Source organism: Oryzias latipes, chromosome 21 (assembly GCF_002234675.1).
Source record: "Oryzias latipes chromosome 21, ASM223467v1".
NCBI lineage: Eukaryota > Metazoa > Chordata > Actinopteri > Beloniformes > Adrianichthyidae > Oryzias > Oryzias latipes.
The window spans coordinates 8586570-8606870 of record NC_019879.2 but is presented as its reverse complement, the minus strand read 5'-3'; the positions used below and the strand labels follow the sequence as shown (position 1 = coordinate 8606870).

The 20301-nt window shown below is 41.3% G+C and overlaps 2 protein-coding genes across 3 annotated transcripts; both read right to left on the bottom strand.

The window, feature by feature from the left end:
* Nucleotides 1-783: 783 nt before the first annotated feature.
* Nucleotides 784-1590, bottom strand: LOC105356758 (p53-induced death domain-containing protein 1). Its single transcript, XM_023950958.1, has 3 exons — nt 1438-1590; nt 1192-1355; nt 784-1083 (listed from the first exon to the last, which is right to left on the bottom strand). Exons 1-3 carry the CDS (start codon nt 1456-1458, stop codon nt 849-851), a joined length of 420 nt encoding a protein of 139 aa, XP_023806726.1. The 5' UTR covers nt 1459-1590; the 3' UTR covers nt 784-848.
* Nucleotides 1591-2733: 1143 nt separating this feature from the next.
* Nucleotides 2734-19709, bottom strand: slain1 (SLAIN motif family member 1). Of its 2 annotated transcripts, XM_004081568.3 has the most exons (9): nt 19227-19708; nt 16827-16963; nt 13541-13657; nt 12680-12790; nt 12339-12488; nt 11001-11336; nt 9063-9251; nt 7500-7830; nt 2734-3526 (listed from the first exon to the last, which is right to left on the bottom strand). In XM_004081568.3, exons 1-9 carry the CDS (start codon nt 19598-19600, stop codon nt 3451-3453), a joined length of 1821 nt encoding a protein of 606 aa, XP_004081616.1. In that variant the 5' UTR covers nt 19601-19708; the 3' UTR covers nt 2734-3450. The 2 variants fall into 2 exon arrangements, with proteins under 2 accessions (XP_004081616.1, XP_011487617.1); XM_011489315.2 differs by lacking the exon at nt 9063-9251 and having other exon boundaries at nt 19227-19709.
* Between the last annotated feature and the right edge of the window lie 592 nt (nt 19710-20301).

The window sequence follows — 20301 nt, the reverse complement described above, 5'->3', positions numbered from 1 at the left end:
ACACTACCCTGTGCATTTACCAGGCGTGGGACCAGCACAAGATGAAGCTGCTTTATTATTTATCTCTTTTTTATGTCTGTCTATTTGTCCGTCTGTCTATCCCAACCTCTTTTGTCTTTTATTTTATTTCAATTTCTTTTTTTTTTTTTTTACATTTGATTGTTGTCTTTTGTTATTTTTTTTTGTTTGTTTATTTGTCTTTTCGTGAGTTTTTTCTTTTGAAACTCTTTAGTTCTTTCGTTAATTTAGGATTTTTGGGGGCGGTGGGGATGGGGGTGCAGTCACAGATTTTAGGGGGGAATTGGCCCCTTTTGCCCTATTTGTCTATATCTGGCCTTTTGTTTGTAGACCTCAAACAGGCTTCAGCGTTATTGTGTTGTGACTTAAAGTGTTGTGTTGTGAGTTATTGTTTTGTGTTGTGAGTTAATTTTTCTAGTGTTGTGACGAATTGAAGTGCGTTATTTTGTGTTGTGTTGCGAAATCTAAAGTGTTGTGACCCTTCTGGGTCACCGTATTCAGCATTGAGTTCAGGGTGATTGAGAGGAAATGATCTTCCTACATTAGCAGTGAAGTCCATTCTAGAGCTGATTCTGTCTTGTGATCTATTTTTGGGGGATGTACATTATTTTTAGCGCTGCAGAGACAGACTTTGATATGATTACACATAAGAATATCACTCCCTGACTGAACTGAACGCTGTTGGGTTTTTCTGCTGTTTCTGCTTCCACCAAACGTCAGGTGATAGAACATATTTTAAACAAGTCTTGCAACATTACTGTCACACACTGTGCCAACTCCGATTTAATAGATAAAGTCAGCATATTTGGGAATTTTCCTTCTATCCATCTTTAGGTGAACCTGCCGCTCAAGTCGTTGATTCTTCGCAGGGCGTCCTGGTTGCGGATGGTTTTGTGGACGGTGATAATGAAGGGGAAAGCCGAAGGGAGCTCCACCTTTTTGCTCAGCTTCTGGTGACCCCAGTGGAGGCAGCGCAGTTTTTCAGCCAAATCTCGTCTGCCCGCTCGCTCCAGACCGTCTTGAAGCAGTTTGGTTTTGTTGGGTTTGTCCCACGACCGTTCATACCTGGACATTTATGCCCATTACACAAGAAACAATTGTTTTAGATTCATACATGTATATATTTTCTTTAGCACAAATTGGATCTAATTCATGTTAAGACAGCCTGTCTACCAGCTCTCCAACATGGTCCTGGCCTGCACAATCCTGTCTGCAGATCTGGCATGGAACCGTCCTATCTCAGATCGGCAGAACCCAAGCTCACACGCTAGAACCCTCCACTCAAAGCCAAGCTGTGTAGAAAGTTCATGCAGCGTCTTCAGGTTAATCACAGCATCCTGAATAAAGCAGAGGACCCTTTAATCATGTTCTGAGGAAGTGATCCACGCGGCAGAGATGATGAAACCTGCCTGCACTTACCTCTTGGGCTCTGTTGGGCATTTTCTGGGATTCCAAGTGATCTCATGCAGACGAAGTGGTCTTCAAAAAGTCAGATGTACATTTATAGTTCAGGTTCAGGCTAAACGCTCACCAGAGTCTGGGAAAATGCACATCTGATGGTCTGTTTAAGAGTTGCCGGGGAGACCGATGTTGGACACACCAGCTGGTTAAAGATTAGACAGTTTTCAGGGTCTGCATTACAAAAGTACAGTGAGGTTACTTTAACCACACATTAGTTTTGTTTTAGATGTAACAAAAATCAAATTTGTCAGGAAAGTGAAAGAAACATAAAAGAGGGTATTGAACATATTGTCAATACTTCCTATGATGTAATTTTCCTTTATGGATCAGGAAAAAAAAGAAGAAATTTCACCAACACATGTATGCACATGTTAGCACATGTATCGCAAAAGTCAGTCCACCGATCAAAAACATTAATTACATTAATTTATTTTAAAATATTCTGTGACACAAATTTATCTCACAACTCAGTTCAAAGATTTAATAGAAAAAAACTCAAGATGAAGTAAAATTTTAATTGGTTCAGTATGATTTTTATTTAATAATCTTTTAATAATAGGTATTAATAATGATATTTTAGTATTTTGTCTTGTATAATATAAAAATGTACTGAAAATAATAAGAAACGGATGTTTCTGTCAGTCTTTGATGTTTAAATATTTACTCAAACTTTACAACTAAAGAAAATGAAAAAGAAACTAAAGATTAACAAGCAGATATTATGCAACAACTTTAAACGTGTTTTAAAACATTGTTTGTGTGTAAAAATAGCTCTTATTTGTACTTCATCACCATGAGAGCTTATACATACCAAGCTAGGCTTGTTGGAGAACAACTTAATCATAATTCTTTTAAAAAAAAATATTTTTCAATCAGTAAAAAAGATTAGTGTTAAGTAATTCTAAAAATGTAAATCAAAGGTTTTGTTTGAGATGACTAAACTTTTAAGAAGAAAATGTGATTATTGTAGTAACACACTACACTACTGCACTACTACTGCTTCTATTACTATTGGTAATAATAAAAATAATATCGGTACAACTACAACAACTACTTCTACTACTACTAATAATAATACCAGTAATACCAGTACAGCAAAAAATACTAATAATAACAGTAAAAATAATAATACCGCTACTATCACTAATAGATGGGGCTCAGTGCAGAATATTTGTACGTTTTGTTTTGGTCAAACATGGTTATCTTATGGAGCTTACTTTTTATAACTAAAAATAACATAGACAGAACACAAAATGCTCTGAAAAGCTTTATTGGTTTGAAAAATATTGTCTCTTTAACTTTCCTATCATCCATGAAATGCGTGAGGCTGTTTGCAATTTGACTGCAGCTGTTATGTTGCTCAAAAGAACGTTACAAATTGAAGGAAACTATACATATGATATCGTTTTCTTTAGCATCCTTGTCGGAACAAACAAAGCAGATCTTGAATGCATTTCTTTACATTTCAACCCAAAGTGCTGCAAAGTTTAACTCAGGCTCAGGTGAAATCCCACTTCCTGTTTCAGGTTAACCTCACATTCAACATCAGAATTCAGCAGAAAAAATGAAGAAAAAGAAAAAACAGTCAGCAGATGGAATAATTGAAAGCATATGCAAAAGCAATGTCTGTTTTTACAAACTTTTATTACGAGATTTATTTTATATGTCACTTAATTAAATTGCATTCACAATGATGAAACAACAACAACAGAAAAAAAACATTCCAGAGAACCTATTTCAAATTTAGAAAATGATTATGAAAGTATTGCCAGTTGTCATTTTGCGTTGATCTTAGTTACAAACAGGATGGTGCAGATCCAGCCAGCTGGACCTCAGTTCTTCGTCCTTCAGTAAAGGAAACTTCCCTTCATTTCAATAACAGTCTTTTTTTTTCTCTCCGGGCTTTCCTGGCAGCAACATTAAAGTCCGTGCGATCCCCTGCAGTGTCCTCACACTGTGGCTGGTCTGGGCTCAGTAGCATCCATCTTTCCAGCTGCCGTCCCTCAGGGCGCTCAGGGCAGCCAGGCTCTTTGGAGGAGTCAGCAAACTACAGCCAGAAAGAAACAAAAACAACTTCGGTCAAATCATGCATCTGTACATCAAATTCACTTCAAAGTTTCAGTTTTTCTGCAAAGTTGTGCTCTGTTTCTTCTTCAGGGAGGCAGGAGAACCCCACATCCTGTCAAACGAAACAGACTTTTTCAGAAATAAATATGTTCTGCTTGTATATCATTATCTCTAGGGAGTAAATCATCTTTTTTTATAACTTGCAAATAATTTTGAGGAACTCTCTCATGGAAATGTATTAGAGGGACAATAAGGCACGATGTGGAAAGAAGCTCCCAGTTTGTTGCTGTCTTGTCTAAAATCTTATCTTGTGTATTGGTAAGGAAGTTCTGAATCTGGCATTTCCGGTTAAAGTCAAGATCCTAGAGTCTGGAGGAAAAAAGGAGAAACCAAGGAGTTTATTTTCCAGTGGGTCTTAGTTTCTCCCCTCAGAGCAAAAAGCACAGATTCCCTGTTTATGGGACGTGGTTATCATTATCGTTGATCGGAAAAATGTGGAAAAGACATGAGACAGTAGAAACTGTAGAAAGGTAGAGGGGTTCCTATGCCTTCAGCAGAACCACAGCTGCATTGCTGCAATCACTCAATGCAACGTGTGCTGTAACAGAGTACTCACATCTATGCATGTTCATTCTGTCAAAGAGTCTCAGAGTGCCATTCATTTTCCTACCTTTATTTTAAATAGGATTTAAATCTGGTGAGAAACTGAATTTGGGTTTTCATTATAAATAGAAAACATAAACACTTGAAATCTATCAGCCAGTGTGTGTCAAACTTACAGAGGTCAGTTTTGCTATAATATATTAAATATCACAGAAGTTTATGGAATGTATGAAAGAATCTGCAATATTATAAAATTGTATGTAGTATCAGGAATGCATCTGCACATGGAAAAGTGGTTATTGCACTATATACAGTGGCGTACATGATGTACCCTATATTACATCTTTGCTAAATTCCTTTAAAAAATGAGTATTTATGATTTAAATACTAAATAAGTTTAAAAGTCGGAAACGTTTTTTTTTCAAAAACAACGAACTATTTAGTATATTTTTCATAGTTTGAGGAACATGAAATACTCCAGTCCAGTTCTGAATTACTTATTGAAAAGATTGATCAAACGTATGCATCAATGTGTAGTTTTTGAGGGTTTTTTTTTGTGTGCCAATCGTTAAAAAAAAGGAATTTTCCTCAAACAGAATGAGGAGCATCAGCTGCTCTTCTTTCAAACTCTGGGTCTTTTTTCCTACTGACATTCAGAGAACGAATTCCAGGTCTGACCTTTAATCCAAAGCCTAAACATACTTGTTTAAAGATCTACTCCAATGAAAATGGTGTTTTTAACATGTTCCTGTTGCATTTCTCTGTCGATGGAGGACATATATCAAAGGATTCAAGATTAAGATTGCATTTCTGATTATTTCTTTATTCAATGGATAATGAGCAGATAAAAAACTGCCGCTTGAAAAAGCTCTCCGTTGTGACGTAGATACTGAAATGGGTGGGCCAAAGTCTACGTTCACACTGCAGGGCTTAATGCTCAATTCAGATTTTTTGAAAAAATCCGAATTGTTTGCTAGACCGTTCACATTTCCAAGTAAATCCGAACTTTTGTGATCTCCAGTGTGACCGTGACACGACCCAAACGAGACCCGCATGCGCAGAAGCCAGAAGAATACTCAACGGTGAACGACGTCACTTGTTGTTTGCGGAGCAAACGTTAACAATGGATGTCAACAACAGTGTTGTCAAAAGCGGAGCTCTTTTTGTAATATTAAATTTATTTTCACGAAGGAGCAGCACAATTACAATCTTCTCATTTTAAGAAGGCAATGGAGTCGGGATCGTCTGTACCCACTGTTGTGGAAGAGGAATGTGTATGTGTTGGGCCCGCGCGCCCGCGTGTGTGTGCAAGCGGGTGCCGCGATAGAGAATGGGGGGAGGGGGGGGGGGGCAGTGTGTGCGCGCATTCATGTTGTGTGTTACGGATGACGGTAATAAAATGGCGTTTACTTGTATACTTGTATAGCGCCTTTCTTCCTACAAGGACAAAGCGCTTTACAGTCACAGACCCATTCACCCAGTCACACACACATTCACTCACACATTCACACACTGATGGCGGCTCCGCTGCCAAACACAGGCGCCTGCCTACCACCAGAGGCAAGGTGGGGTTCAGTGTCTTGCCCAAGGACACTTCGACTCATGGGCGTGCAAGGCGGGAATCGAACCTGCAATCTTATGATCATGGGTCGACCGCCCTACCGCTGCGCCACAGCCGCCCCTGATAAAAGAAGGTTTCCCCCAGAATAAATGCTATGGACTCTTTATTAACCCGTTCTGGAGAATCTAAGGATCAGAACAGGGAGGAGGAGGGGGATCGCCTCGGGTCCCCTGCGCTTCTGAGCACGGTGGGAAAGGAGAAAGAAAAAAAAGTTATCGCGGGAAAGGTTCAACACCACGCTCTGCCATTTATCTGGAAATTTTTTCAAAAACCGCCCAGTTGCGATCAGAGCCCTGGAGTTTGGCCTTAAAAGAGCGATCAGCCCAAATATTAATCCAATCCGTGACCTGCTTCCCTTCCACGGTCTGATCTCAGCAGCATCATCCACCATGGTTGATGTTTACGTTCTCGTTCCCGCCTACTTCAACGCAAAATGATGACGTTTGTTGCGTGTCGATGACGTACAGTTCGGAATCAAGTCGCCTGGCCGGTCAGACGGCGGTCGCAATTGAAAAGAACGGCTTCAATTCGGAATCAGGACGGCAAACCCACGGGGCCTGGGTCGCAATTGAAAAGATCGGATCTGTGTCATTCAGACTGTCATGAAAAGATCGGAATTGGGCCGCTTAGGGGCAAAAAAATTCGGAATTGGGTCGTTTCAGCCTGCAGTGTGAACGTAGCCAAAGTCTCCCTGGCACCCTCCATTCCCATGCATCCACTTGTAGACAAATAGATCCGTTAGCGTGTTCATTTTCCTCGTCTGAGCTGCCAACTGGCTCAAAACTGTGCAGCTGGAAAGCTCCCATACTGCTCACTGTTTTTGTTGCACCGCTAATGTTAGCTTGGGGTTATGAAGGACTGTAAGCTAGCAGGAGAGGGTGTAAACAAAGGGATGATGGGATGTTAGCGGAGGGTTACTTCCATGCTAGCAGTCCCTCCCATAGCTCAGTGGCTAATTTCTGATGAACTCCTGCCGCTCTGCAGAAACTATGTCCCAGACAACAAAACAAGTTTTTGGATTTTTGCCTAAAGAAAGCATAATTGTCCCAAAACAGGCAGACGGCTGGTTCCAATTGCAGCAGCTATAATAATAATCATAACTAAAAGAGCACTAGGAACACCTTGAAAATGGATAAAAAGATAATTGGTGTAGGACTTTAAAATGATTGTTTGTTTTTTCTTTTTTACAATCTGGTGCTCCATATGCGTAGATTTTGGTTGTGCTCATTGATCTCACATTCAGTTTTTGTGGCACATGGCACACAGTCAAAATGTTTCAGTACAAGAACCAAAAAACACAAAAGACGATTAAGTCAACCAAAGTGACGATTTGACTGCAGAAGAGCACACCTAAAGCAAGTACAGAATTCCCCAAAAAGATAAAGCAGATGACAGAAAATATCCTTAAACTATGTTTTTTTTGTCCTGTCCTGCAGGTGGGAAAAGTTTACAGCTGGATGGCTCAGGATTTGGTTCGATTCCCAGGGGCGTGATGAGCTTCATCCCGTATGAGTTCCTGGGCAGGACCCTTCACAACACTGCCTAACTACGTAGCCACAAGGGGGCCCAAGTCTGGGTCTCCCTGTGCCGGTCCCCAGCCCGGACCGGGCTTTATAAAGTTGTGACAGGAAGAGTATCCAGCGTAAAAATCTCTGCCAAACCAACTGTGAACCGTGATGTCATATATATAAAACACATACATGTAGTGTGTGAAGTTATTTTCCTTTACCTCCGAGTGGGCTGTGAGATTTTACTCGCACGTGGAGGTGCACCTGCGATGAAAGAGGCTGGGCGGGGGAGGGAACTGCGGGGGGCGGAGGACTGGATGAAGCTGCCCTTCATCGGCTGTGGGAGCAAGCTGCTGCCGGGTTTGAGGGGGTGACTCGTGGCGGTGGCGCTGCTGATGCAGTTGAAGCTGCTGGAGGAGGACAGGCAGGTGGGGGCGGGCCCCTGCTGCACGGTGGGGCTGACGTAAGCCGTGGCTTTCAAAGGGTGCCGTGGAGCGGTGGGGAAGTTCCCCACACTCTGGACTCGCTGGCTGAGCGGGCCTGGAGGCGGAACTGAAACACAGCAAGACAAATGTTGAAGGAGGGGGCGTTCCATAGAAATAGCTTTCACCCCCCCACTACCAACTCCCAGTTCAGCTCAAACTGTGACAAGAACAAAACTTTATCTATTAAAGTCTCACTCCATTGAAAGGTTTTTTAATTTGGTACCAGTTTTGGGTTTACATTTTTCTTTTTACTCAAGTTTTAAATTTACATTTTTTTTCTCAAATTTTCAATATTTCTTTCAACTTTACAAAATTATTTTTTTCAAATTTAGATTTTTGTTTTCAATTTTTTTAAATAAATGTTTTTAATAATTCCATTAAGTTTACAATGTGTACTTTGTATATATATATATATATATACATATATATATATATATATATATACATATATATATATATTTCTTCTTTTGTTGTTTGCATTATTCTCGGTTATAGATGGCCCAAAATGACTTCTTCCTCAGTTTTTAATTTCCTGTAATACCCAATGATTGATGCAGAGGAATCTGATTCGGTTCTAATCTTTTGAATCTCTGGCATGTAATAGATCGCAGGATTAGGGCATAAATTGCATATTTTCAAGATAAAAAGGCTGAAGTTGGCTACAGAGAAATTGCAATGACAAATGTTTAAAGTTTGACTTGACAATGTGAGACTTCAAATGCACACGACAGCACAATAGTGAGTATTTTTTAACAGACCTGGTGGGCCTCTATTAACTTAGACCTCTTAGACCTTACCTATAAAGTTACAGGTATCAAAACTGACTGAAAAAGGAGATTTTCCACCTATGAATGTCTACTTCACAGGATTGTCACTCAAAAGTCTTTCACCTGATTTCAGAAAAATTAAATTACATTGTAAATGGTGTATACTTATATAGAGCTAGAAGGCCCAAAACACTGTACAGTCACGTCCCATTCAACCATGCACACACACATTCACACACTGCCGAACACTGACGCCGACCTACAACCACCAGGAACAAATGTAGGGTTCAGTGTCTTGCCCAAAGACACTTCAACACAAGGCGGGAACTGAACCTGTGATTTATAGATCAGAGGACGACCATCAAACATGTTGTGGTAACCGAGTTGGATTGCAGCAACATTTTTCATATAAAATTGTATTTGAAAACAGAGGACATGTTGGAAGCAGTGCCACACATTTTGTCAAGAAACCAAACCAAACCACAAGCTTTGCTGGGTTGAGGAACTCATGAACAAGCAGCAGACTTCTTACTGGAGGACTGGAGACGTGCGAAGCCGCTGGAGGAGTCAAAGCTCTGGCTGCTCCGCATGGAGGGCATCGCTGGTAAAGAGGAGGGGCCGTGGGAGGGCGGGGTGGAAGGGGAGGCCACGCAGGGAATACTGGGAACACTTGGCATGCTGGGAGCTCGCATCAGGTTGGGCATGCTTCTCCGTAGCTTGTCTGTGCAACAGCATCGACAATTCTTATCAACTCATGCAATGTACAAAGAACACTTCAACATCTGGAAGTTTGCTATGTTTGTCTTCCATAAAAAATATACTTAAGGAGCATTTACTTTGTTTTTTCATTTGTTTTTAGGCATGATAAATACCTATGTTTAAACAGTACATTTAAAATGTCATAAGAAAAGTCTAAATAAAAACTGCAGGAGAGAAGATAGAGCTCAGAAAATGTTTTAAATCCATTTTAGGATGATTTGTAAAAAGTAAAAAAAGAAAGATTTACCTTATTTCTAAATAAATGGGAACTAAAGTAGAGAATATGTCAAGTGAAGCAGAGGGAAACAGCAGTGTAGTGGTGTTTTCCAGCCTCACACTACTTTACTTGGCCAATTATAAAGAGCAGAATGCGGGACTAATTCTCTTAGAGAGGTCATTTGATGTTAAAAAACAAACCTCTGAAGGTGTATCTATCTGTCATTGTACAAACGTCAGCTGTAATTTCTACGTTTTTTATGAGTAGATCAAAGTTGAAACAAGTCTAAGGTCTCCCAGAGTGATTTCTCCTTCAAACATGTAGTAAACTGCTACTACTACTGTTAAAACTTGAAGGATTGAAAGTAATCACCTCTAGTGAGAAGACGTTTACATTGTAACATTAAAACCCTTGTGCTATCCTAGGCACTTTACCGTTGGGAGTTGGGTCATCTAGACCCACTAGACAGTGCTCTGAACCTTTTTTCTTCAATGATTTGTGATCTTCACTGGTGTCCATGGATTACATGAAATCTTTCCACCTTTATCCACCTTTGTCATGGTAGGGAGAACACGTCAATGTAAGGGTGGGGTCATCTAAGACAGCACAAGGGTTAAAGATACTGATTCAGGATTAAGGCCATTGACTGTATATCAGAACTGGACTGAGTGACATCACCCATAAAAAATGCCTTACTTCCTGTTCCAACTGCACAAAGTCAATACAGCCGTCATACGGATGCCGCCATGTTGGAGCCAGAAATTGTCAGTTAACAGTGATTTGTCTGAGTCAACATTTCTATGTCAACCGCTTTCACCAATCAGGAGCTTGTTGGAAGGCCACACCCCTACCACTAGAGAGCGGGCTTGAGCTATCTGTCAATCAAGTGAACGTTTTATTTGAGACCACATGCTTTTATTCAAGGCATCTGATTGGTCAGTTTATGACTTGAATAACTTGCACTACAAAAAAAATATCATGACAAAAATAAGGATTATCAAGAAAATGTAAAAAAAAAAAAAGGGGGGGATTGGAGCAAGAATGATTGTTCTGACAAATAGAATGACTGAGTAATAAAATCAGTAGAAGTCTATGGGATATTGGCTTCTTGGAGCCAGTGGGTACTTCCTGTTTGGGGGTGAAACAGTAAAAAAACGGTTGAGGTAAACAGTGAATTTCAATGCTTTGATTTATTTTGTCACAGTTTGTGTTTCTAACACTGGGTGGCAGTGTTACCCATTGATGCTTGAGAGTCAATTCCAGATATTTTCTACTGTTTAGACTGACTGTAACCTTGATTTTTGGATGGGTTTACCATCCCTGAAGTGTGGCTTATAAGTTATTTAACATATATTTTGAATTTTCTACATGCAAAGGTTTCAAAAATGTATTTAAAAACACAAACAAGCCAACATAACACAGCAGCTTGCAAGCACTAAAACACATTTAGGTTTCTTGGGCGTAAAAAGGGCAAAGATGTCAATAAACACCCACCTGTGCTGCTTCTGTATGCTGTGTGTGCTTCTGTAATCAGACTGGAGGGTCCAGAGAACTGAGAGAGCCCACTGTGCGAATAATGAGGAGTGGCAGAAATGCGTCTGCAGTCTCTGATGCTGGAGAAGGTGTGAGAATGGGGCAGGCTGACCCGCTGCATAGACCCTGTGCGAAAGAGTCGAGGCTGAGGCGGAGGGAGCTGGTCGTAGCTCTCATCCTCTTCATCCTCCTCTTCCAGGTCCAAATCGTGACGCCTGAGGGACTGTAAGGAGAAGCTGGATCTGCGGCGGCTGGATGGGGCGGTAGAGGAGGTAGAGGCAAAGTCTTGTCGAAGACCTGCAAGGTAACGGATGAACACTTTATTCTGAGGAGAACATGAGCTGAAACTTCCTATAGAATGTCCTACTTTTCTTCTTCTTATCTGGTATACATACGTTTTTCTAAAATGTAAGAGCTCCATACTAAAGTTCATCTGTTCAGATCTTAAACGATCTACATTTGTCAAGAAGGAAACCTTATTCTAATCCAGTCTCAGTGCATCAGAGGCTGGATGTAGGGAACAGCACCATCTGCTGGTGAAAGCATGCAACTACTCAGAAAATATCAGCCCCATTGCTCATTTTGACAATTTTTGGTTTAAAAACAAAATAAAAAGGCAGGAAAATGTCTGAAAATTATAAACGGATGATTGTCAGTATTAAACCTGGTCTATTATTGGAAAGTTTCATAAAAATCGATAAACTTAATCCAAGAAAATATCCAAATTCTGTACTGCCTACTCTGACCTCCCTAACATTTTCCTCATTCATCAGCTCTTCAAAGTTTACATTCCATCTTCCCATCACACTTGTGGAACTCTTTACATAAGTCATTTCATTCCAGATGATTCACCAAGACACTTCCTTCCGTTCTCCATGATCACTAGCTGCTGCTGTCCAGTCATCTGGAGGAACCTCCTGATCTTCCAAAGCCTGATTCATTTCCTCCATAAAACCCACACAGAACTCGTCCTCTTGAACATCTGCTGTGCCCCTGTCCTCTTCTTCACCACCAGAGTTAATAAGCCCTAACCTTCCATTCTCAAATATAGCTACAAAAAAGAAAAAAAAAGGACAAAAAGTTGCAGTTCCAGCAGAAGATCTGGTGCAGGTGTAGGATTGTCTGACATTGTTGTATCAAGATTATTCTTTTAAAAAAATGAGCTAAATCCAGCAGGTTTAATAGTTTGTACTACATTGCTGGTAAAAATGAAAAATCCGATATAGTGGAGTTAATAAATTGACCTTAAAGAAGAATTTTAGACCATTTTGCTTAGAGCTCTGCTTTAGGTTCACTCACTCTCTTCCTGTAGACGAGCCATGACCTCCACGTCAGTCATGTCCTGCAGCTTGTAGCTCATCGAGATCGACTCGTCCTCCAGCTCTGACACACCCGCTTCACTGTCCAGGGAAGACTGAGGCGTGATGGCGGCATGCCGCCGCCCCGTGTCTGCGAAAACACAGGAGACACACACATCTCTGCCACGATGCTCCGCATTCCTTGCACCCTTCTGGCTGTTCAGACTAATGTCACATTCATGGGGAACAGTCACAGTCAGTATCTGTCAGATGGTGAGTCTCGCATTTTACTAAACTGCAGAAACTGACAGGTCAAAGAGGACGTTAATGGTGAGAACTCACTGTGAGGTGTGGAGCTTGATAAGAAGGTGGGCGCTCTGTCACTGAGGCTGCAGCTGCTTCTAGAGAGGACAGTCGGCTGGAGAAATGATTGGCCAGACGACAACAGAGGGGCTTTGAAGAAGAGTAAGAAATCAAAGGAGAGAATATTTAGTCTGCAATGATGATTTTTTTCCAATGTCAAATACAGAAAAAGAGGCAGAGTTGTTAGTTTCATACTCAATCTGAAGAGTTTACCCACATAATCTGTTCCCTGTAATTAATTCTCTGTCATCTGAGAGTGAAACTACAAGGTTATTTAAGAAACTGGATTATTTTCATGCAGTAATCTGGAATATTCTGGTAAATCTAGATGTAACAGCCCTCCATTCCCCTCCCCCCAAAACAGAAATCTGGTTTGTTGGCAAAAGTCAGTGCAGAAATGACAAGTAGAGCAGTTGGATTTAACATAAATGACATTTGACACTTCAACTTTCAAAATAAAAGCATGCAGGAAAGAGGCCTGAATTGAGGAAGTCCGTGGATGTAGGGAAGGACGACACGAGGGTGGATGGAGTGAACAAGGAGGATGTAGAAGATGGCGACCCCTATAGGGCGGTTTAAAGTCAAGGAAGAAGTTTATTAGAATAAAAACGTTGGTCATATGGAAATCCAGATATGTAAAGACAAACAGAATTTTCACATGGTACAAGTATTGAAATTATTTTCGAGAGTTTCATGGCTGTTGGACAGAAATGAAGAGTAGAGCCTTCTCTGGGTCAGTAATAATGAACCTCAGCTGGTGGAGTAATTATTCCCCCTATAATCCTAATCAGAACAAATAAAAAAAATGATGGATGGATGGTTTATCAAAGCCAAAGTTACCTGGGGTCTCAGTTAGTGCAGCAGGTTTAGTGTAAGGCAGGTTGGGGAAGCTGAGGGAGGAGAGCCCCTCAATGCAGCTGTAGGGACGGATGGAGGAGAGTCCTCGGCTCCGCCTCGCTGGAGACAAGATGTTAGCAGAAAAAGGGTGATTGAAGTCTTTTTGAATTAAACAAGCATGTACACCCCTTCAAACCCCCACTGTTTGACGCACGGTCGGATCACTCTAATCTGCTTCCGACAGATCAGCATTGCTCTTGTAGATGATTGGTCAGAAGAGATGCAGGGTTTAGAAAAGCAGCATATTGGGCTAAACACTGATGCTTTTATTTATTTATTTTTTTGGTCGGATCTTATCTTAAGCAGGGATTGGACATGTAGGTTACAAACCATTCCCAAAAAGGGAATTATAGCTGCAGTCCTATTAACTTTTTTGAGGAGGTTACAGTATTACTGCTTTCATATTCCTAATCTAAAGACTTTACAAAGCAAAGCGGATTGAATCTTTATAGGATACTTAAAATGGGTCACATAATGGTAGAAACCAGAATTTATGGCTTTTAAAGCTAAATTGCTGCTTCTTTAACATCTATTTCAGATTTCATATTTTATAAGGTCTAATTCTTTCTACCACAGTTCAAATCATTAAAAAAAGCATCTTGATAGCAAGTATTCATAAATTGCGTATATTTATTTGACCCACAGCCGCTCCCAATTACGACCTACGACCTGCTATTAAGACCTAATATCAAAACGGTGCGTTTGTTCATATTAGTAGGATTATCTGTTCATTTTATAGCTCTCCTCCAACTATTAAATAGAAGATGCTAATGCAAACACTAGTGAAAAAAACTTGCTACTGTACGTGGACACAAAAATGCACTCAGGTCTGTCATGAATGGAATTTATTGAACTTAACTTTAGAGAAGGAAAATAATCTTAAAATCTACATACCCACAGGACAAGGACCAACACTTCTGCCTTATTAGGCCGCAGAGTAGAAACACAATACTGTGACATTTCCTACATTTCCTATCACGCAGTGAGAGGAGTTTATTTTTTATTTTTTATAAAGACTTATTGAGCAAATCTTCAAAAAATCCATTTGATGGAAGCATGGTTTCTATGGTAACCGTGCATGGGAGGAATGGACGATCTAAAAGTGGGTCTGGCAGCGAGTGCTATTCAGCAGCAAACAAGTGTAGCGGGTATGATGTTCACATAAATCTGACATGATCATTTCTGAGATCCCCATAATCCCATGAACCAAATTTCTGAAGAGGCTTGGCACATAAATGACAGATCAGCGATTCTGGACTGGGGCCTTTTGTAGTGCTGATAGGCATCACCAGAAAAATGAGTGAAGGTGAATGAATTAGGGATGCTATCTGTTCAGTTTTTGGTTTGGGTTATTAAAATGCCATAAAAAACGTATTGTTTTCATTTAGCTTAACTTCGAGTTAAGCAAACAACCGTGGAGGGGTGATGCATTCACAAAACCAGCTGGTTTGGTTCTGACTAAGATGAGCGTTCACATACTTAATGAGAAGGACTCCGTTGACTATTATACACCTTCATCTTTCACTTCTTAAAGACATTTGTCAACTTTTTGGAGCTTCAGTGTTGGCTGTTTTATACTCAAAATGCACATCATGTTTCTTGTTATTGTATGATTACTTTTCTGCTTTATTTTAGCACCAATTACTCCAAAAAAAGATCCTAGTTGGTGAAGGTCACACTCACCAATGAAGGTAAAGAAATATATGAAAAACGTTTGTTTCTCTCTTGATTCACTGCCAATCTTTGGTCTGTTTGCATTCCCACTGTTGTTGAACATGTCAGGGTTCTGTTGCTTAGCTAAAACCCCACTCTGAAAATTGTGTTTTTGGTGCTTTTAACATGTTCTTGTGGCATTTCTCTGATAATGGAGGACATATATGAAGAAAATGAAGTCTAAAAAAGCATTTCTGAGTATTTCTTTATTCTAATTGTTGTGAATCAGGAACAGGTGAAAAAAAATAGATTGAAAAAGATCTGATTTCTGATGCTCCATTTTGGTGCATCCACTTAGATAGATAGATAAATAGATCCATGAACGTCTTTGTTTTCCTCATCTGACCTAGCATCTGACTCAGAACTGTACGGCTGGATAGCCCCAATATTGATCGCCATTTTTGTTTCACAGGCATTGTTAGGTTGGGGTTTTGAGAGGCTGTAAGCTAGCAGGACGGTATTTAAAAGGGGTCTCTCAGTTATGGATGATGGGAAAAGGGGGTAGGGTTGCTCCCATTGACTGTTTTTGAACTCTTATGTACAGCCAATGGTTGCTCCACACCAATGGTTCCGCCCACAACTCAGAGGCAAATCTGAACTATTGCTGCTCTGCAGATACTATATCCTACAAAACAACACTATGTTATTTTAACTTAGGAACCATTTGATAGTTTTACCTCCCGTCCAACCCCTTAGTGCGGAGTGTCAAGCATGAAGGGATTGGGCCCCCTTTTTAAAGTCTTTGAAATGACTTGACCAAGGATTTGAACTCACAACCTTCCAGTCTCAGGGCAAACCCTTTATCACTATTCCACTGAGTGGGTTGAAAGACTGCTTAGTTGGTTTCAAATGAACTGATACACTTGTTCACAAACGTAAACTAAATTACCCAATCTGAGAACACCTTCCACATGGAACTCCAGAGAAAAAAAGGAAAGCAGTGGATGGATTATAACTCCAATGCATTCTGGGTACAAACACAAATACCCCACCTTGAAGAAAGCAGGCGGTGAAAATGATGTGGTGTTTCAGTACATGAAAGCGGTTCTACACAACTGGAAATTCAAGCCAGGAGGATTTTACTTTTAAAAATGTGCATTTGAATAAAAGAGTTTATGGTACCTATTACTTTAAAGACCAATCAAAGTGCATCCACTCATGGCTGATGCTAATTAATTACAACAACAGGCTGAAATGTTACAACCCCATTACACTCATTTACATTGAGAGCAGTGGGCAGCCATTCAACAAGGCACTGTTTTACAAACCCATTAAACTTATGTTAAAGACTCTAGAGAAGCTAAGAGTGCAAATGGGTTTATCCAAGTGCAATACCACAGACATAATCGCTCTGGAAAAGAAGGTATCTCGTATTTAGACCGCAAGCAGGGAGCGTTTATAATTTGCCCCAGAAACACTATGGTGTGAAGAAGTTTTAGTTGAAGATCACATGATGCAGAGAGCCAGATGTTAACATGTTGAAATCCTGTTAATCTGTGTTAAAAATGACTCGTACCTTGATCCAGTCTGTGGCAGAAAGTCATCTTTGCTAGTTCCACTTCAGGCCCAGGGTGGTCCAGGACCTGCCTGCACCACTGGAGAGGACTTAGGGCACTTTCACTCTGCATCTTAGCTTTAGGACTCACATACAACCTAAAATAGAAAGAAGAGAAGCACAAATCACAGTCAGAACTACAAGTTAAAGTCAGAGACACAACATCATGAAGCTTGAGTGCAAATCAAATGAATTATCTTAATGAGTTTCAGGATTCTTGTCAAAAGTGCAATAAAAAGGTACCGTGAGTACTGAACGTTCAAAATTTGTGTGCAGTGTTGTTGAACATCATTTGGATCCCATTTTACAACTTACCCGTTTCCTTTTTTTTTATTTTTAGAATTTTGTACAGACATTTTTAAAATAGCTTTGAGCAAAATACAGACAGGTAAAATTTGTGTTTTTTACATCTCCTTGTGACTTTTTCAAATGATGGAGGACATATATAGGGAAAACTGATTCTTTATTTCAGACAGTTGTGTATCGGGACCAAACGAAAGAAAGCAGTTTGAAAAGGCTGTATTTGTGACGTAGAAACTACAATTACTGGGTCACCAGCTCCCTGAACTACCTCTGGATGAAAACGGTACGGCTGCATAGCTCCAGTATTTCTCACCATTACAGTTACACTGGTAATGCTAGGTTGGCGGTGTGAGGGGCTGTGGGCTAGCGGGAGAGACTGTAAAAAGATGGTTGATGGGAAGTGGGGGAGGGCTTACTCTGCGCTAACAGTTTGAGAGGCAAATTGGGTCTCAGCATCTGGTTAACCGAACTGAGCGAACGGCGGCCCCTGGTCCGTGGACAAAGCTCGAGAAGCGCGTGCTCCTGGACAACACTGCTGCCTAGTGGGCTCAGATCCCCCAGGAGGGAGCCGTAGAGCCGGCAGCAGGCGGCATGGCAGGTCAGCTGGGTCAGACGGGGCACGTGAGGCGACTTGGGCCACAATAAATACTCCTGCGGGTCGGAGTGGTCTTCCGCCGGGGAGTCGCGCAGCGTGCCGGTAGTGGCTTTCCAATGGCAGACAGAATTTGTGCTCAGTGTTTTTAAACACGCACGTAAACAGACTTATCTCTCAGAGGATGTTTGATTGGCTATTCTGCATGTCAGTCAAGTGCCGTACTTCTTGGTTGAGGAAGATGATTCGTTGAGGGATTTTTAAAAAACATTGTTTTATTTTTTTGGTTATTGATCCACAATGGCCTGCGATTTAACCACATGGTCGATCCCAAACGACGTAATGAGCACCCCAGATTTAGAGAAACCAATTAACCTCAACCTTTTGGACAGTGGGAGGAAACCGGAGTCCCCACAGAAAACCCACGCATGCACGGGGAGAACATGCAAACTCCGCACAGGAACGCCCCCATTTGGTGATTTGGTTTCAGACCCCCCAGCCAGGACTTGAACTGCTGTGAGCTAGCAGGAGAGAGTGCGGATGGATGACGGGAAGAGGGGGCGGACCTACGTCCTGCACACAACAAAGAGGTACATTTCTAATGAACTTCTGCCGCTACGCAGAAAATAGGTCCTAGAAAACAACACGTTTTTTGAATTTGGCTGAAAATGGCATAATCATAAAAGACTACTGGGAACACGTTTACAATAGATCAAAAGATGATTGGAGTGGGACTTTCAACTGAAAAAAACAGCTTAAAATAGCTTCAAGAGCGACAAGACTGTGTCTTTAATCATGGAAGCACGTCCTTATTGAGGAAATAAAGCTTTTGCTATTTGTAAAAAGCAACATTGTAAAATATTTTCTTGTTCTGATTGTATTCTAAACCGAAGAAATAGAAAAAAACTGATGTGTCACTGTGGCACAAACCAGGCTGCACAGACCTTTGATTCAGCAAGTAGGCTACAGTGTTATTACACACTTTAAAGGGGTCAGCTTGTCATGTTAAAAAAGATACAAGGCAGCAGTGAAGCCAGGGCTGCCGGATCAGGGCTGCACTCAGATGTGTGCTACTTTTCTAACACCATCACATTAGACACAGCAAGCTGGAAATGCTTCAGCCGTCCGTCTACTGTGAACTCAGAGTCTGCTGCTAATGTGCTTCAAAGTGTGTGAGGCTGCCTGGGGCTGCAGGGAGCAGAGCTGCCTGATCCTCCTTCCTTGTTTCTAATTTCATCTCAGAAATGTCACTCAGCTTTGCAGAGATGCTCTGAAAAGGTGCCCCTTATCCTAAAATAGGGATTTATCCGTTTTCTGTGCACCACAGGGATGATCAATAGTGTGATCAATAATATTCAAGTGTAGAATTACATGAAATAAAAACAACACAGTGCAACATGCGCGCGCTCATAAAACAACGGATAGTTTTTTTGTTTCTGCAGAATTAAAGGAGATGACATGCAGACCAGCTGTCCGGCTCTCCGACTGGCAGCTTCTGGAGGTCCAACACTTCCAGCTCATCCCAAAGCGTCTCCGCAGCCCCGGCGGTGGCGCCTCCGTCCTCCGCGGCGTCTGCGGGTTCCGAGCTCGGCTGGAAATAGGCGAACGGCTCGTCCGCCGCGGCCGCGCGCAGCAGACACAACGGCGGCGGCGTCTGGAAGCGGGGGCCGACGGGACAATTGTTTACGGCGTTCGCGCGGCTCCGCAATTGTTCGTTCTGCTTCTCCAATTTGCGGACCAGCTCCTGGAGCTTCAGCACCTCCAGCTCCGCGCCGGAGATGCTGCTGTTGCCGTTTACGTCGGCGGCCGTCCTCCGGGGGTTCAGCACCTCTGCCTCCATTTGGGAACGCGCACATGGATGGACGGAGGGGCGCGGGAAGCAACGGCCTGGCCGTGTGTGTCTGTCTGCGGGGGTGTTGTGCTCAAAAATGAGAAGGTGTCCAGATTCACCCCCCCCCCCCCTTTTTAAAGCTACAACCCACACGGACTCGCGCGATGGTGCACAGCCCACTTCTGATTGGTCAGCAGCCGGGGAGCTGAACTCCCATCACTCCTCTGCTCAGGAAGTGTCTGTCAGGAATGGTGATGTGGAGCAAACATACTTGGAAAACTGGATAAAAAACATTCAAGATAACTAATGAGCAGCATTATAATTTTAAATAAATCATAGAACAAGGGTGCATGCAGTGATGAAAATGGTTAAGAGGGGTTTAAAATGTTTTTGTTATTGATTCATTTTTAAAAATATTTATTTATCACTACTAAAGAAAAAAGGAATAGGGAATAAACCACTGGGCACAAGATGACTATTTAGATAACGAAAACATATGTCTACAGGACATGTCAGACACTTCAATTTTTTTACTCTACAGAACCCTGGTAATGACATAAAGATTATTTTAAAATATCCCTCAAATTAATAGTTTGTGACCGTGAATTAGTATTTTGTGCCTAAAATAATATTTTGTGGCCACAAATTAGCATTTTAATAACTTTTTGTGCATACAAATGAGTATTTTAGTATGAGCAGTTCCCACTACT

Coding starts and splice junctions, on each gene's coding strand:
- LOC105356758 (XM_023950958.1), bottom strand. CDS start 1,458: ATGCCCAACAGAGCCCAAGAG. Junction 1,356..1,437: donor TGCCCAACAGAGCCCAAGAG/GTAAGTGCAGGC, acceptor TGCTTTATTCAG/GATGCTGTGATTAACCTGAA. Junction 1,084..1,191: donor AGGACCATGTTGGAGAGCTG/GTAGACAGGCTG, acceptor ATAAATGTCCAG/GTATGAACGGTCGTGGGACA.
- slain1 (XM_004081568.3), bottom strand. CDS start 19,600: ATGGAGGCAGAGGTGCTGAACCCCCGGAGGACGGCCGCCGACGTAAAC. Junction 9,252..11,000: donor AGCATACAGAAGCAGCACAG/GTGGGTGTTTAT, acceptor GCTGTTGCACAG/ACAAGCTACGGAGAAGCATG. Junction 3,527..7,499: donor ATCTCACAGCCCACTCGGAG/GTAAAGGAAAAT, acceptor TTCTGGCTGTAG/TTTGCTGACTCCTCCAAAGA.